This window comes from Salvelinus fontinalis, chromosome 5 (genome assembly GCF_029448725.1).
Source record: "Salvelinus fontinalis isolate EN_2023a chromosome 5, ASM2944872v1, whole genome shotgun sequence".
In the NCBI taxonomy this organism is placed as follows: domain Eukaryota; kingdom Metazoa; phylum Chordata; class Actinopteri; order Salmoniformes; family Salmonidae; genus Salvelinus; species Salvelinus fontinalis.
Window position 1 is genome coordinate 3,983,878 of NC_074669.1, and position 16,103 is coordinate 3,999,980.

The 16,103-nt window shown below is 43.6% G+C and overlaps 1 protein-coding gene across 1 annotated transcript in view; it reads left to right on the forward strand.

Annotated features, from left to right (window-relative positions):
* The window catches only part of LOC129854929 (AT-rich interactive domain-containing protein 3B-like), a 37,775-nt gene extending 29,420 nt beyond the window's left edge, over positions 1 to 8,355 (forward strand). Inside the window, exons 5-9 of the mRNA XM_055922115.1 lie at positions 3,012 to 3,195; positions 3,540 to 3,826; positions 5,710 to 5,991; positions 6,181 to 6,276; positions 6,449 to 8,355. Coding sequence (XP_055778090.1) covers positions 3,012 to 3,195; positions 3,540 to 3,826; positions 5,710 to 5,991; positions 6,181 to 6,276; positions 6,449 to 6,591 — 992 coding nt within the window. The 3' untranslated portion in view covers positions 6,592 to 8,355. The remainder of the gene's footprint in view (positions 1 to 3,011; positions 3,196 to 3,539; positions 3,827 to 5,709; positions 5,992 to 6,180; positions 6,277 to 6,448) is intronic.
* The last annotated feature ends 7,748 nt before the right edge of the window (positions 8,356 to 16,103 follow it).

Sequence of the window (16,103 nt, forward strand, 5' to 3'; positions counted from 1 at the left end):
CTGACTAATCTCCTGCCGCTGAAAATGATCCCCACAGCATGATGCTGCCACCACCATGCATCACCGTAGGGATGGTACCAGTTTTCCTCCAGATGTGAGGCTTGGCATTCAGGCAAAGAGTTCATCTTGGTTTCGTCAGACCAGAGAATCTTGTTTCTCATGGTCTGAGAGTCCTTTAGGTGCCTTTTGGCAAACTCCAAGTGGGCTGTCGTGCCTTTTACTGAGGAGTGGCTTCCGTCTGGCCACTCTACCATAAAGGTCTGATTGGTGGAGTGTTGCAGAGATGGTTGTCCTTCTGGAAGCTTCTCCCATCTCGACAAAGGAACTCTGGAGCTCTGTCAGAGTGACCATCGGCTTCTTGGTCACTTCCTGACCAAGGCCCTTCTCCCCCGATGGCTCAGTTTTGGCCAGACAGCCAGATTCTTATTTTTTTATTTTCACCTTTATTTAACCAGGTAGGCTAGTTGAGAACAAGTTCTGATTTACAACTGCGACCTGGTCAAGATAAAGCAAAGCAGTGCAACAAAAACTGCTACCTGGTCAAGATAAAGCAAAGCAGTGCAACAAAAACTGCTACCTGGTCAAGATAAAGCAAAGCAGTGCAACAAAAACTGCTACCTGGTCAAGATAAAGCAAAGCAGTGCAACAAAAACTGCTACCTGGTCAAGATAAAGCAAAGCAGTGCAACAAAAACTGCTACCTGGTCAAGATAAAGCAAAGCAGTGCAACAAAAACTGCTACCTGGTCAAGATAAAGCAAAGCAGTGCAACAAAAACTGCTACCTGGTCAAGATAAAGCAAAGCAGTGCAACAAAAACTGCTACCTGGTCAAGATAAAGCAAAGCAGTGCAACAAAAACTGCTACCTGGTCAAGATAAAGCAAAGCAGTGCAACAAAAACTGCTACCTGGTCAAGATAAAGCAAAGCAGTGCAACAAAAACTGCTACCTGGTCAAGATAAAGCAAAGCAGTGCAACAAAAACTGCTACCTGGTCAAGATAAAGCAAAGCAGTGCAACAAAAACTGCTACCTGGTCAAGATAAAGCAAAGCAGTGCAACAAAAACTGCTACCTGGTCAAGATAAAGCAAAGCAGTGCAACAAAAACTGCTACCTGGTCAAGATAAAGCAAAGCAGTGCAACAAAAACTGCTACCTGGTCAAGATAAAGCAAAGCAGTGCAACAAAAACTGCTACCTGGTCAAGATAAAGCAAAGCAGTGCAACAAAAACTGCTACCTGGTCAAGATAAAGCAAAGCAGTGCAACAAAAACTGCTACCTGGTCAAGATAAAGCAAAGCAGTGCAACAAAAACTGCTACCTGGTCAAGATAAAGCAAAGCAGTGCAACAAAAACTGCTACCTGGTCAAGATAAAGCAAAGCAGTGCAACAAAAACTGCTACCTGGTCAAGATAAAGCAAAGCAGTGCAACAAAAACTGCTACCTGGTCAAGATAAAGCAAAGCAGTGCAACAAAAACTGCTACCTGGTCAAGATAAAGCAAAGCAGTGCAACAAAAACTGCTACCTGGTCAAGATAAAGCAAAGCAGTGCAACAAAAACTGCTACCTGGTCAAGATAAAGCAAAGCAGTGCAACAAAAACTGAAACCTGGTCAAGATAAAGCAAAGCAGTGCAACAAAAACTGCTACCTGGTCAAGATAAAGCAAAGCAGTGCAACAAAAACTGCTACCTGGTCAAGATAAAGCAAAGCAGTGCAACAACAACAACACCGAGTTACACATGGAGTAAAACAAACGTACAGTCAGTAACACAATAGAAAAACCTATATACAGTGTGTGCAAATGAAGTAAGGAGGTAAGGCAATAAATAGGCCATAGAGGTGAAATAATTACAATTTATCATTAAGACTGAAGTAATAGATGTGCAGATGATGAATGTGCAAGTAGAAATACTGGGGTGCAAAAGAGCAAGAAGCTAAAATAACAATATGGGGATGAGGTAGTTGGGTGTGCTATTTACAGATTGGCTGTGTACAGGTACAGTGATCAGTCATAGATGGAAATGGCTTCATTTTACATATAATTTTATATCTCTGAAGTGTTGGACTTCATTGTCAGGATCAGGTGTCAATTCCGTTACAAATCAGGTAAGCTGAAAATAATAAATTCAATTTTCCTAATTTCTTTTTAATATTGTTATGATTCCGACAGTGGTTTGCAAGACAAAATACAGGTTCTTCATAAGCTTGCTGAATAGACTTCTAGTTTTACTGTAGGTTTGTAGGCTAATGGACCCACAATGGACGACAGCATTTGGGACGGATATCTACAGAAGTTTACTGGTTGTGCTACATGTTAGTCCTTCCTGCCCTTAACTCCCCACTCGGCCACAAATGGCATGATTTGATAACACGTGTGTGTTTTATGTGCGTTTTACACACTCATCCCCATGTCTAAAGTAAGAAATAATCCCATCCCAACAACTGCCGTTTAGCCCCCTTCGTTAATTGGTTTTAGGATTGACTGTCAATCCTCATTTCTGAGATTCCTCACTCTCTTCCTCTCCATGACTCGGTCCACCTGCCATTTACAATAGTTCTCCTATTACCTGACTGTTTTCATCTGGGTTAAATAAGTTTTCTTTCACGTTGGGCCAGTAACCGAAAGGTTGCTGGATCGAATCCCCGAGCTGACAAGGTAAAAATCTGTCGTTCTGCCCCTGAGCAAGGCAGTTAACCCACTGTTCCCCGGGCGCCGAAGACGTAGATGTCGATTATGGCAGCCCCCCGCACCTCTCTGATTCAGGGGGGTTAGATTGCAAATGCGAAAGACACATTTCAGTTGAATGCATTCAGTGTTACCCATGTTTCTCCAGGCACCCTGGTCAACCACATCCCCATCATGATATCTGCCACCATCTTGGATCTGTAGACATCTAGTTTCAATTCTTCTACCTCTTTCTCCAGGCACCCCGGTGAACCACATCCCCATCATGATATCTGCCACCATCTTGGATCTGTAGACATCTAGTTTCAATTCTTCTACCTCTTTCTCCAGGCACCCCGGTCAACCGCATCCCCATCATGGCTAAGCAGATTCTGGACCTGTACATGCTCTACAAGCTGGTGACGGAGAAGGGCGGCCTGGTGGAGGTCATTAACAAGAAGATCTGGAGAGAGATCACCAGAGGACTCAACCTGCCCACCTCCATCACCTCAGCAGCCTTCACCCTCCGCACACAGTGAGTCTACTCTGGACCATGTTCATTCTGCACCAAAACAGAAGAAATGTTACCGAAATTGAGATAAACAAGGGAGGTACTATGTGAACCTGTCCAATAAGAAATGCTTTTTATTTTTTCCCCGTTGCAAACCAGTTTATACCGTCTTCTTACAGTGTGCCCAAATGAACACAACCCAGCACTATCTACAACCACCAACCTCCCCTGGCTACTCAGTAGATGTTAGTTGTTTTCAAATGAGAAATTATTTCTTTATAGGCAACAAACATTTTTCTGTTCATGATAGAAATGTACTTCTAAATGCATAACAAATCCAACCACTGCCTCGTCCTACGTCCACCCAGGTATATGAAGTACCTGTACCCGTACGAGTGTAGGAAGAAAGGGCTGAGCTCTCCAGGCGAGCTCCAGGCTGCTATAGACGGTAACCGAAGGGAAGGCCGAAGACACAGCAACAGCCTGTACCGCTTCTCCCCCTCCACCGCCCCTGGCTACCCACACCACTCCCTCCTCTCTCCCCCCAAGATGCCCCACCACTCCCTCCTCTCTCCCCCCAAGATGCCCCACCACTCCTCAGCCGGTCACAACGGCCTGCACACCTCCCCCAGCCCATCTCTGAAACGATCCACAGGTATTTTGTATACATTTTAACGTGTAATTGTTTTTGGTATGTAGTTTGGAAATCCTCCATGGTGTTCATCTACTGTGATAGCTGCTGTCATGTGGCTACCTTGTGATGGGCTACCTAGTTTTGAGACCACATTTACAAGGAGTTAATATGTTATGATCCTCTGCTGTTTACTTGATGTATTTACCCAGGTAGGCCAGTTGAGAACAAGTTCTTTATTTACCCAGGTAGGCCAGTTGAGAACAAGTTCTTTATTTACCCAGGTAGGCCAGTTGAGAACAAGTTCTTTATTTACCCAGGTAGGCCAGTTGAGAACAAGTTCTTTATTTACCCAGGTAGGCCAGTTGAGAACAAGTTCTTTATTTACCCAGGTAGGCCAGTTGAGAACAAGTTCTTTATTTACCCAGGTAGGCCAGTTGAGAACAAGTTCTTTATTTACCCAGGTAGGCCAGTTGAGAACAAGTTCTTTATTTACCCAGGTAGGCCAGTTGAGAACAAGTTCTTTATTTACCCAGGTAGGCCAGTTGAGAACAAGTTCTTTATTTACCCAGGTAGGCCAGTTGAGAACAAGTTCTTTATTTACCCAGGTAGGCCAGTTGAAAACAAGTTCTTTATTTACCCAGGTAGGCCAGTTGAGAACAAGTTCTTTATTTACCCAGGTAGGCCAGTTGAGAACAAGTTCTTTATTTACCCAGGTAGGCCAGTTGAGAACAAGTTCTTTATTTACCCAGGTAGGCCAGTTGAGAACAAGTTCTTTATTTACCCAGGTAGGCCAGTTGAGAACAAGTTCTTTATTTACCCAGGTAGGCCAGTTGAGAACAAGTTCTTTATTTAACCAGGTAGGCCAGTTGAGAACAAGTTCTTTATTTACCCAGGTAGGCCAGTTGAGAACAAGTTCTCATTTACAACTGCGACCTGATCAAGATAAAGCAAAGCAGTGCGACAAAAACAACAACAGAGTTACATATGGGATAAACAAAACGTACAGTCAATAATACAATAGAAAAATCTATATACAGTGATCTGTCTACTATCCAAATCAAATGTGTCACAGGATACAGGGTGTACATGGAACAGTGAAATGCTCTCCTCTACACGAAGAAGTAATACAAAGTAGTAATGAAATGAGAACATGGTAATGATTCAGACATGATCACTGGACTCCCGAGTGGCGCAGCGGTCTAAGGCACTGCATCTCAGTGCAAGAGGCGTCACTACAGTTCCTGGTTTGAATCCAGGCTGTATCACATCCGGCCGTGATTGGGAGTCCAATAGGGCGGCGCACAATTGGCCCAGCGTCGTCCGGGTTTGGCCCGGGGTAGGCCATCATTGTAAATAAGAATTTATTCTTAACTGACTTGCCTGGTTAAATAAAGGTTACATTAAAAATGAATCACTCACCATCCAGATAGCATGGATCTGATCCAAAGTAAACAAATGGCTGACCATGTTTTTGAATCGAATCTAATGGCCATGTTTTTGAATCGAATCTAATGGCCATGCTTCTGAATCGAATCTAATGGCCATGCTTCTGAATCAAATCTAATGGCCATGCTTCTGAATCGAATCTAATGGCCATGCTTCTGAATCGAATCTAATGGCCATGCTTCTGAATCGAATCTAATGGCCATGCTTCTGAATCGAATCTAATGGCCATGCTTCTGAATCGAATCTAATGGCCATGCTTCTGAATCGAATCTAATGGCCATGCTTCTGAATCGAATCTAATGGCCATGCTTCTGAATCGAATCTAATGGCCATGCTTCTGAATCGAATCTAATGGCCATGTTTTGAAAAATGGTGATTGATGAATGTGAATATTTCAAATTTTGATATTTGAGGGGTGATTAATCTATGAAAATGTCTCTCCCTCCATTCCCTCTCAGAGGAGATTTCAACCCCCATGCTTCCAAGCCGTCTACCCATGGCCCATGCGCTCTCCCTGGGGCAGCAGCAGCAGCTAGCCCAGGCCGCCACCTTGGAGCACCTTCGAGAGAAGCTGGAGAGGGCTGCGGGAGGAGGAGAGGGTCCAGACATGACGATGGCTCGTTTGGCCATGGAGGAACAGCAGAGACTGATGCAACAGGCGTTCCAACAGAGCCTGTTGGCTATGGCCTCTCACTTCAACCCCGGCATGAAGCAACTCAAACTCAACAACAGCAGACACGGTCGGTACTGGGCTGGGTGTGTTGGCTACCAGTTAGTTGACATATTCTACCACTTAACGTAGTCGGGTTTAACCTGTTCTCAGATCTGTTTGTTCTCCATTGCAGCCCATTGTCAAGCCAAACATTTACTCACATAATTGAATTGTAAACATTAACAGACTGTCTCATTTTGTCTTTGTCCCGCCTCAGAGAGTACCACTGAACAAGACCTGTCTCTCAGTATTTCCAGTAATGGGGCAGCCAGCATCAGTGTGTCTGTGGAGGTCAATGGAACTCTATACTCAGGTGAGAGTAATCAAAAGATTATTAATGCTGTATTTCAGATTCTTGAGACATTTCGGACCTGTCCAGAAACAACTCCGATCCCCTTATTCCTTAGGTGGTGTGGCATTGAACTTGTCACACTCGCACAGAGGCCCACCACTGACTAACAAATGTGTTCTTGCCTCCCCTGTAGGAATGCTGTTTGCCCAGAAGACTCCTGGTGCAGCCTCTGTGACGTCGGAGAGCGTGGCTCCTGCTGGACAGAGTGGTTTTGGTGTTCTCTCCTCCTCTCAGAGCCCTTCCTCTGCATCCTCTTCCTCCAAGGGGCCAAACTGACCATGGTGCTCCATCAGTCTCTCTGCAGGGTTACTCATGTTATTCTATTGGCCTGTGTTGAGGATAAATTAGTGCTCAATCAAATACCTCTTCTTTAGTCAAACTGAACTTGTCTGTTACTGACAACAAATATGGGGGTGGAAAATCAAAGGAATTTACCTTAAAAAAACGAATTTACTTTTTTATTAGTAAATTCATTTTTCTAATTGCACCCCTGACAACCAATCAACTGTTGTACAATCACTTTATCTTTGTACTGAACACAAATTTGCTTTAAAAACAAGCAATGCATTTTGGGAAAATCTCAATTAGAAACAGGTGAAGAGGCACATTTTGGATTTTGCAACGCTTTTATTTTTTGATTTCTTTTAATTTCACGTATTACAAAAAAAGTGCTGTTTTCTTTGTATACCTCAATTCATTGGCTGTGAGAGCTACAGTATTAGTAAAGAACCGTTTCCCTTATTGACAACACAAACTGCTTGTGAACAGACTAATGTATTTTAGTCATGTAAGGAGGACTCACAATTGGAATTTAGTTTATTTTCTAAACCTTTAGAATAAAGCAAAAAAGCATGATTGAAAAGGTTTGTGCAAAAACAGATTTTTTTTTTTTTTTTTTTTTTTACATCAAAATACTGTATGGTGATTGGCTATACTCTGGAGCCGATTGGTTGTCTACCTCATTTGATGGTTTTAACATTATGTAGCCATCACTTCTGTTTACGATATGTTATTATAGCCATCAGCAGGACAATATGGATGCCAATAAGGGCTTTCAACCGGTGCGTTCATTTTTACTCACCTTTGGCGCTGGTTGGGTGGAGTTGGCACATTTTAGACCATCCTAAAGTGAAAGCTCCCCCTGTTCACAGGCAGGGTGAGGTGAAACTGATGCACCCAAATGTCACGATCTCTTACAATTAGCTAAAGTTAAACAACTGGTAACAGCTCAGAGACGAGCTGTTTTGTAAAACAGGAAACTATACACGTCTTACCTCATTTAAAGGGGAAGTTCAGTATTTTACAACTTGATGTTTACACTGTTCCTCGCCCTGAAAGTAATCTATGGCCCTATGAGAAACTGTACTTTCAGGGTGAGGATCCATCTAGCGTTGAAGTTGTAAAATACTGAACTTCCTCTTTTTAAAGCCTTTCCATCTCGGGAAGTGATTTTCTCAGGAACTCACAGGACCAGAGTAGTCTGTCTTAGAATACTCTTCAGGTAAATAGTTCGGTATTCATACAGTGGGACACTGAAATAGGTCTACCTCACTTGTGACATCTGTGTCATGGGAGCTGGGTTGTGTTCATTAGCGCAAAATGCTTTGAAAGGTAGTAGGGGTGGGGCTCAACTGCCTGTCTGTCTTTCAAACCAGTCATTGGTCAGGGACCTTATTTAATATGATAATTCTGTACGTACAATCATGGGGCCGTCATCATAGCCTGGTAAAACCATACTGAATGCTCTGTCAGTGTTTTCAGATCAGCGTAATTTCACTTTGCGAAAACATTCCGTTTGGTTTAACCAGGCTAACAATCATGTATACCTCACACTGCAAACTACACAAATCACACACACACACACACACACACACAAAATGCCTCAGAATCACCAGCTAGCTGCATTATATACCAAAGACCTGATGTATTGATAGGAAACGATTCAAATGTTTCTGGTGTTTGTTCACTCAATGTATTCTTATGTGGACAAGAGGAACTAAATAAACTCATTGAGGAAATAAAAGTTGCTTTCTCACTTTGTATTGCTATTTGTGTTGCTGCTTCTTCATAAGACCGAAAGCCTGGTTGATCTTAACGCATTAGGAATGTAGTTTATAGATTTGTCGTGCATTATGAATGTCTCATAACTGACATAGATATAAGGTGTTATGTTTACTTATGCATTATGAAGAGGGTGTTTATGGGAAGTGTTAGTTAGTAGGATGTAGTATGATTCAGTGACCTGTTGGGGGTGGCATTGCCTCTTAGACTGAGATTACATCCAGCGACATCTCTGGACCAGAGTCCATATCTGTGCTCTGTTTATTTCAAATGTGTATTACTCTTTTATTAAGCCTCTACCTTAACCTCACAGATATCTGGTGTAATTCTCCTGTCTTGTCTGGTGTCTTTTGTGATCTTAAGTATTCTCCCATCTTTCTCTCGCTCTCTCTCTCCCCTCCCGGAGGACCTGAGCCCTAGGACCATGCCTCGGGCCTTCCTGGCCTGACGACTCCTGGCTGTCCCCAGTCCACCTGGTCATGCTGCTGATCCAGTTTCTGCTATTCTGCCTGCGGATATGGAACCCTCACCTGTTCGCTGAACTTGCTATTTCGACCCTCTCTATCGCTCTCTTTCTTGCTAACACACTTGCTGTCCTGTCCTCTGAATGCTCGGCTATAAAAAGCCAACTGACATTTACTCCTGAGGTGCTGATCTGTTGCACTCTCTATAAGCACTATGATTATTATTTGACCCTGCTGGTCATCTATGAACGTTTGAACATCTTGAAGAATGATCTAGCCTTAATGGCCATGTACTCTTATAATGTCGACCTGGCACAGCCAGAGCCTGGTTCCTCTCTAGGTTTCTTCCTAGGTTCCTGCCTTTCCAGGGAGTTTTTCCTAGCCACGAATAAGAATAAGAAGACAAATACACAATGCAGAGACAGAGGACGAGAAGTCAATAGAGTAATAACGATCAATGGAAATAGTTGTTTTTTCTGTACAGGGGATTAATGCAGAGACATCGGAGGGATTTGTCTATAAAGTCTGAAATGGGATATTTGTTATTTGGACATTGGCCCAGTTTTATTGCAAGGAATTCTAATTGGTCAGCCACAGGCTAGGGCTGGGTTATAAAACTACATGCTGTCCCTTTGTTCTGGGGGGAGAATCACTGAGGACAGGGGAGAATGGCCATCTACTTCCAAGCATTATTTGTCCTTTTTGAATAAACCTATTTTCCTCCCCCTGATTTTCTTTTGGGTCTGTGTTATTGAAGGGTAACATCAACTGCTAACACCACCGTTGTTTGTTCTTTGTGGTTTTAAGCTGTGTTTCTTGATAAGCACTTTGAGACATCTGCTGATGTAAAAAGGGCTTTATAAATACATGTGATTTGAGATATAACACAGCCTCCACAACATTTATTTATTTTTGTTATTTTTATAAATGTTTATACATTTATTTTATGGTCTTGTCTCATCGCTGCTACTCCCGTATGGACTCGGGAGAGGCGAAGGTCAAGAGCCGTGCGTCCTCTGAACAACACAACCCAACCAAGCCGCACTGCTTCCACAGCCTCATAGAGGATCTAGATACTTTTTCTAACCTCTGGATTAAAACCAAATTATGATAAGTGTATTATATTTTGTATTGAATCACAAAATAATACAACTTTTACATTACTGTGTAGTTTACCAATAAAATGGTCTGGCGGGGATGTGGACATACTCTGTATGCATATCCCGAAATAAATTATCTCACTCCAATACATTTTAACAGAAGGTTAGCAAAAATAGATAAGATCTTGCTACCATGGAAAGGAAAATACCTGTCTAGTTGTAGAAAAATCACCCTGATTAACTCTAGTCATATCCCAGTTTACCTATTTGCTTGTGGTTTTGCATACGCTTAGCGACCTGCTTTTTAAATTATGTGAGCAAAGAACATTCAATTTGATTTGGAATGGCAAGCCAGGCAAAATTTAAAAGGGCCTATTTATATAATGAATATGAATTCAGAGGGCAGAAATGATTAAATATTAAAGGATTAGACCTCTCACTAAATGCTTCAGTCATACAACAGTTAAATCCAAAATGGTGCTCCTGTAAATTAATAAGAATGTCTCACCCCATGTTCAAAAATTGTATTTTTCCCTTTATTCAGATTACAACCGCTCACTTTCGGTTATTTGAAAACAAAATCATCTCCAAAATATCGTTATTTTTTAAACGAGCTGGTTGCAATTTCAATTTAATCCACCTGAAAATACAGAACAAATAATACGACAAATATTGTGGTTAAACTCAAATATACTAATTGATTTTTATTATTATTATTATTATTTTTTTTTTTTATGTTTAAGAAAGGTATAATCTTTGTATATGATATCATAAATAGGACTGGTGGAGTTACGTCACACATGCAGCTAACACAGACATATGTAAATGTCTGCTCTACCCAAAATTACAACCAACTAATTGCAGCATTACCACATAAATGGAAGAGGCAAGGGGAAGGGAGCACCCCCACAATGATGCTGCCACCCCCATGCTTCACGGTTGGGATAGTGTTCTTCAACTTGCAAGCGTCCCCCTTTTTCCTCCAAACATAACGATGGTCATTATGGCCAAACAGTTCTATTTTTGTTTCATCAGACCAGAGAACATTTCTCCAAAAAGTACAATCTTTGTCCCCATGTGCAGTTGCAACCCGTAGTCTGGCTTTTTTTATGGCGGTTTTAAAGCAGTGGCCTTTCAGGTTATGTCGATATAGGACTCGTTTTACTGTGGATATAGATACTTTTGTACCTGTTTCCCCCAGCATCTTCACAAGGTCCTTTGCTGTTGTTCTGGGATTGATTTGCACTTTTTGCAGCAAAGTACGTTCATTTCTAGGAGACAGAATGTGTCTCCTTCCTGAGAGGTATGACGGCTGCGTGGTCCCATGGTGTTTATACTTGCGTACTATTGTTTGTACAGATGAACGTGGTACTTTCAGGCGTTTAGAAATTGCTCCCAAGGATGAACCAGAACTGTGGAGGTCTGCAATTTTTTTACTGAGGTCTTGGCTGATTTCTTTTTATTTTCCCATGATGTCAAGCAAAGAGGCACTGAGTTTGAAGGTAGGCCTTGAAATACATCCACAGGTACACCTCCAATTGACTCAAATGATGTCAATTAGCCTATCAGAAGCTTCTAAAGACATTACATAATTTTCTGGAATTTTCCAATCTGTTTAAAGGCACAGTCAACTTAGTGTATGTAAACTTCTGACCCACTGGAATTGTGATACAGTGAATTATAAGTGAAATAATCTCTCTGTAAACAATTGTTGTAAAAATTACTTGTGTCATGCACAAAGTAGATGTCCTAACCGACTTGCCAAAACTATAGTTAGTTAACAAGAAATGTGTGGAGTGGTTGAAAAACGAGTTTTAATGACTCCTCCGCAACATGTTAACGTGTGTTTTGTCCGTGTGGAACGGAGAGAAGGAGTTGTTTCCGGATTAGGAGAGTCAACTTCCTGAACTCGGATGTGCAAAACTTCCTGAACTCGGATGACTGTGGACATGCTAATAGAAGTGACAGCTTGAGGGGGGCGGGGGGGGAGGAGTTGTGTGTGTGTGTGTGTGTGTGTGTGTGTGTGTGTGTGTGTGTATGTACAGGGCTGAGTGGGAAGGATAGGTGTACTGTGTGTGTGTGTGTGTGTGTGTGTGTGTGTGTGTGTGTGTGTGTGTGTGTGTGTGTGTGTGTGTGTGTGTGTGTGTGTGTGTGTGTGTGTGTGTGTGTGTGTATTTGCGTGTGTGCAGGGAGGAGGGGCGGCGTACTGTGTGTGTGTGTGTGTGTGTGTGTGTGTGTGTGTGTGTGTGTGTGTGTGTGTGTCTGAAGCACCGGTTTCATTCATCCTGTAACCGCTCCCTCCTCCCCCCGCCCAGGCCCCTCCTCCCCCTCCCGGCCCCTGCCTCTCTCACTGGGGAGTCTCTCTGTAGAAAAGGGAATTACCAAAACCTTTAATCTCTGGAATTATTGTCCTGGCTGGATTGAGATGGAATTGAATCACAGAGAGGACATTGGAGAAGGACTGCAAGATTGGCCAACCCATCCTTGAAGCAGTGTGGAAACGGGGATTTTTGGAATGATATGAGGTAGATGCATCATAAAACATTGTGAAGATCAGACTTTGTGATACTAATAGTAACTACGAAGTTGTACAGATTCGATCTTCCTGACCATTCTGTCATGTCATCTAGACGTCAAGGATGATGTTGACTGCCAGGGAAGCTTTGTCAGAAGCAAAATTCAAAGTTGTGGTTTTCCTTTCTTTGTGACTTTGGTCATCACTCTGAAGCAATGTGGGACAAACAAAGAGCCTTCTGAAGAGAAATTAAATTGGGAATAAAGACACGGAACAGGAATAAGACACGGAGCAGGAGTAAGACACGGAGCAGGAATAAAGACACGGAGCAGAAATAAGACACGGAGCAGGAATAAGACACGGAGCAGGAATAAGACACGGAGCAGGAATAAAGACACGGAGCAGGAGTAAGACACGGAGCAGGAATAAAGACACAGAGCAGGAATAAAGACACGGAGCAGGAGTAAGACACGGAGCAGGAATAAAGACACGGAGCAGGAGTAAGACACGGAGCAGGAATAAGACACGGAGCAGGAATAAAGACACGGAGCAGGAGTAAGACACGGAGCAGGAATAAAGACACGGAGCAGGATTAAGACACGGAGCAGGAGTAAGACACGGAGCAGGAATAAAGACACGGAGCAGGAGTAAGACACGGAGCAGGAATAAAGACACGGAGCAGGAGTAAGACACGGAGCAGGAATAAAGACACGGAGCAGGAATAAGACACGGAGCAGGAATAAGACACGGAGCAGGAATAAAGACACAGAGCAGGAATAAGACACGGAGCAGGAAGAAGACACGGAGCAGGAATAAGACACAGAGCAGGAGTAAGACACGGAGCAGAGGAAGTACTGACATGATTGAAACTCTGCTCTGCTTCACAGAATGCAATCATCCTGCAATCTGTCCTAACTCGGCAATCTGTCCTAACTCGGCAATCCATCTGAACTCTTCTGGATTCTCTGAACTGGTACGGATGGTTAGAAATAAAGTGAAGTACCTACAGGATTTAATCTCAGGCTCTTCCCTATGCTGCACAGAATGACAACCATCCTAAACCAGAACTGACTCTTCCCTATGCTGCACACAATGACATATCCATCCTAAACCAGAACTGACTCTTCCCTATGCTGCACACAATGACATATCCATCCTAAACCAGAACTGACTCTTCCCTATGCTGCACACAATGACATATCCATCCTAAACCAGAACTGACTCTTCCCTATGCTGCACACAATGACATATCCATCCTAAACCAGAACTGACTCTTCCCTATGCTGCACACAATGACATATCCATCCTAAACCAGAACTGACTCTTCCTTATGCTGCACACAATGACATATCCATCCTAAACCAGAACTGACTCTTCCCTATGCTGCACACAATGACATATCCATCCTAAACCAGAACTGACTCTTCCCTATGCTGCACACAATGACATATCCATCCTAAACCAGAACTGACTCTTCCCTATGCTGCACACAATGACATATCCATCCTAAACCAGAACTGACTCTTCCCTATGCTGCACACAATGACATATCCATCCTAAACCAGAACTGACTCTTCCCTATGCTGCACACAATGACATATCCATCCTAAACCAGAACTGACTCTTCCCTATGCTGCACACAATGACATATCCATCCTAAACCAGAACTGACTCTTCCCTATGCTGCACACAATGACATATCCATCCTAAACCAGAACTGACTCTTCCCTATGCTGCACACAATGACATATCCATCCTAAACCAGAACTGACTCTTCCCTATGCTGCACACAATGACATATCCATCCTAAACCAGAACTGACTCTTCCCTATGCTGCACACAATGACATATCCATCCTAAACCAGAACTGACTCTTCCCTATGCTGCACACAATGACATATCCATCCTAAACCAGAACTGACTCTTCCCTATGCTGCACACAATGACATATCCATCCTAAACCAGAACTGTAGTTTTGTGGAACCTGGGGACTGTATTCTGCTGTGGATGTTAAGAAACCTCATATCTAAACTCAGGGTTTTCCCTTTACTGAACTGAATGTACTATCCATCCTACCTCGGCAATGAGTCCTGACTCTGTGTAATGGATTCAGTGGATGTTTAGAGGCACCCTATTTCTGTGGAGATTTTCCAATAGGACCCCAAGATTCTCTAGAGACTAGCACTGTTGAGGCCCTCTGCTCCACTAGGAGCTGAACGGAATAAGTCAAGTCCCAATAAGACCTCTGAGACCCAGGTCCTCCCTGTAGAACCACTTATATATCTACGAAGTCTTCTGGATCTAATGTACTGGAGTAGGAGTTGAGCTATGGAGTAAGCTATCTCTCCTAGGATCCATATATAAGTGAAGTTTCTGCTCACTCTATAGAGGCCAAGGGCATCCATGAAGATGCACTCTTAGGACCTTTCGCTTCACTTCAAAGAATAACTCAAGTCCAATAAGACATTCGGGCATCACCAGCACCATGCCTTACCACGATGAGGAATACCCTGGCCAGAGCCTGTGGCAGGCAGTGGTACTCTTCTGCTGTAAAGGAATGATCGAAGGCATTATGGTCATACTGTTCTTCTGGCTGCTCATACAGGTCCTGTTCACCAAGCAACTGGGAGGTATGGTTCAGCTGGGAGGTATGGTTCAGCAGGGAGGTATGGTTCAGTAGGGAGGTATGGTTCAGTAGGGAGGTATGGTTCAGCAGGGAGGTATGGTTCAGCTGGGAGGTATGGTTCAGTAGGGAGGTATGGTTCAGTAGGGAGGTATGGTTCAGCAGGGAGGTATGGTTCAGCTGGGAGGTATGGTTCAGCGGGGAGGTATGGTTCAGCTGGGAGGTATGGTTCAGCAGGGAGCTATGGTTCAGTAGGGAGGTATGGTTCAGCAGGGAGGTATGGTTCAGTAGGGAGGTATGGTTCAGCAGGGAGGTATGGTTCAGCTGGGAGGTATGGTTCAGCAGGGAGGTATGATTCAGCTGGGAGGTATGGTTCAGTAGGGAGGTATGGTTCAGCTGGGAGGTATGGTTCAGCTGGGAGGTATGGTTCAGTAGGTAGGTATGGTTCAGCAGGGAGGTATGGTTCAGCTGGGAGGTATGGTTCAGCTGGGAGATATGGTTCAGCAGGGAGATATGGTTCAGTAGGGAGGTATGGTTCAGCTGGGAGGTATGGTTCAGCAGGGAGGTATGGTTCAGCAAGGAGGTATGGTTCAGCAGGGAGGTATGGTTCAGCAGGGAGGTATGGTTCAGCAGGGAGCTATGGTTCAGTAGGGAGGTATGGTTCACCAGGGAGGTATGGTTCAGCAGGGAGGTATGGTTCAGCAGGGAGGTATGGGAGGTATTATTCAGCAGTGAGGTATGGTTCAGCAGGAAGGTATGGTTCAGCTGGGAGGTGTGGTTCAGCTGGGAGGTATGGTTCAGCTGGGAGGTGTGGTTCAGCTGGGAGGTATGGGAGGTATTATTCAGCAGTGAGGTATGGTTCAGCAGGAAGGTATGGTTCAGCTGGGAGGTATGGTTCAGCTGGGAGGTATGGTTCAGCAGGGAGGTATGGGCCAGCTGGGAGGTATGGTTCAGCTGGGAGGTATGGTTCAGCTGGGAGGTAGGGTTCAGCTTGAAGGAATAGCAACAAAACAATACTGTACAAA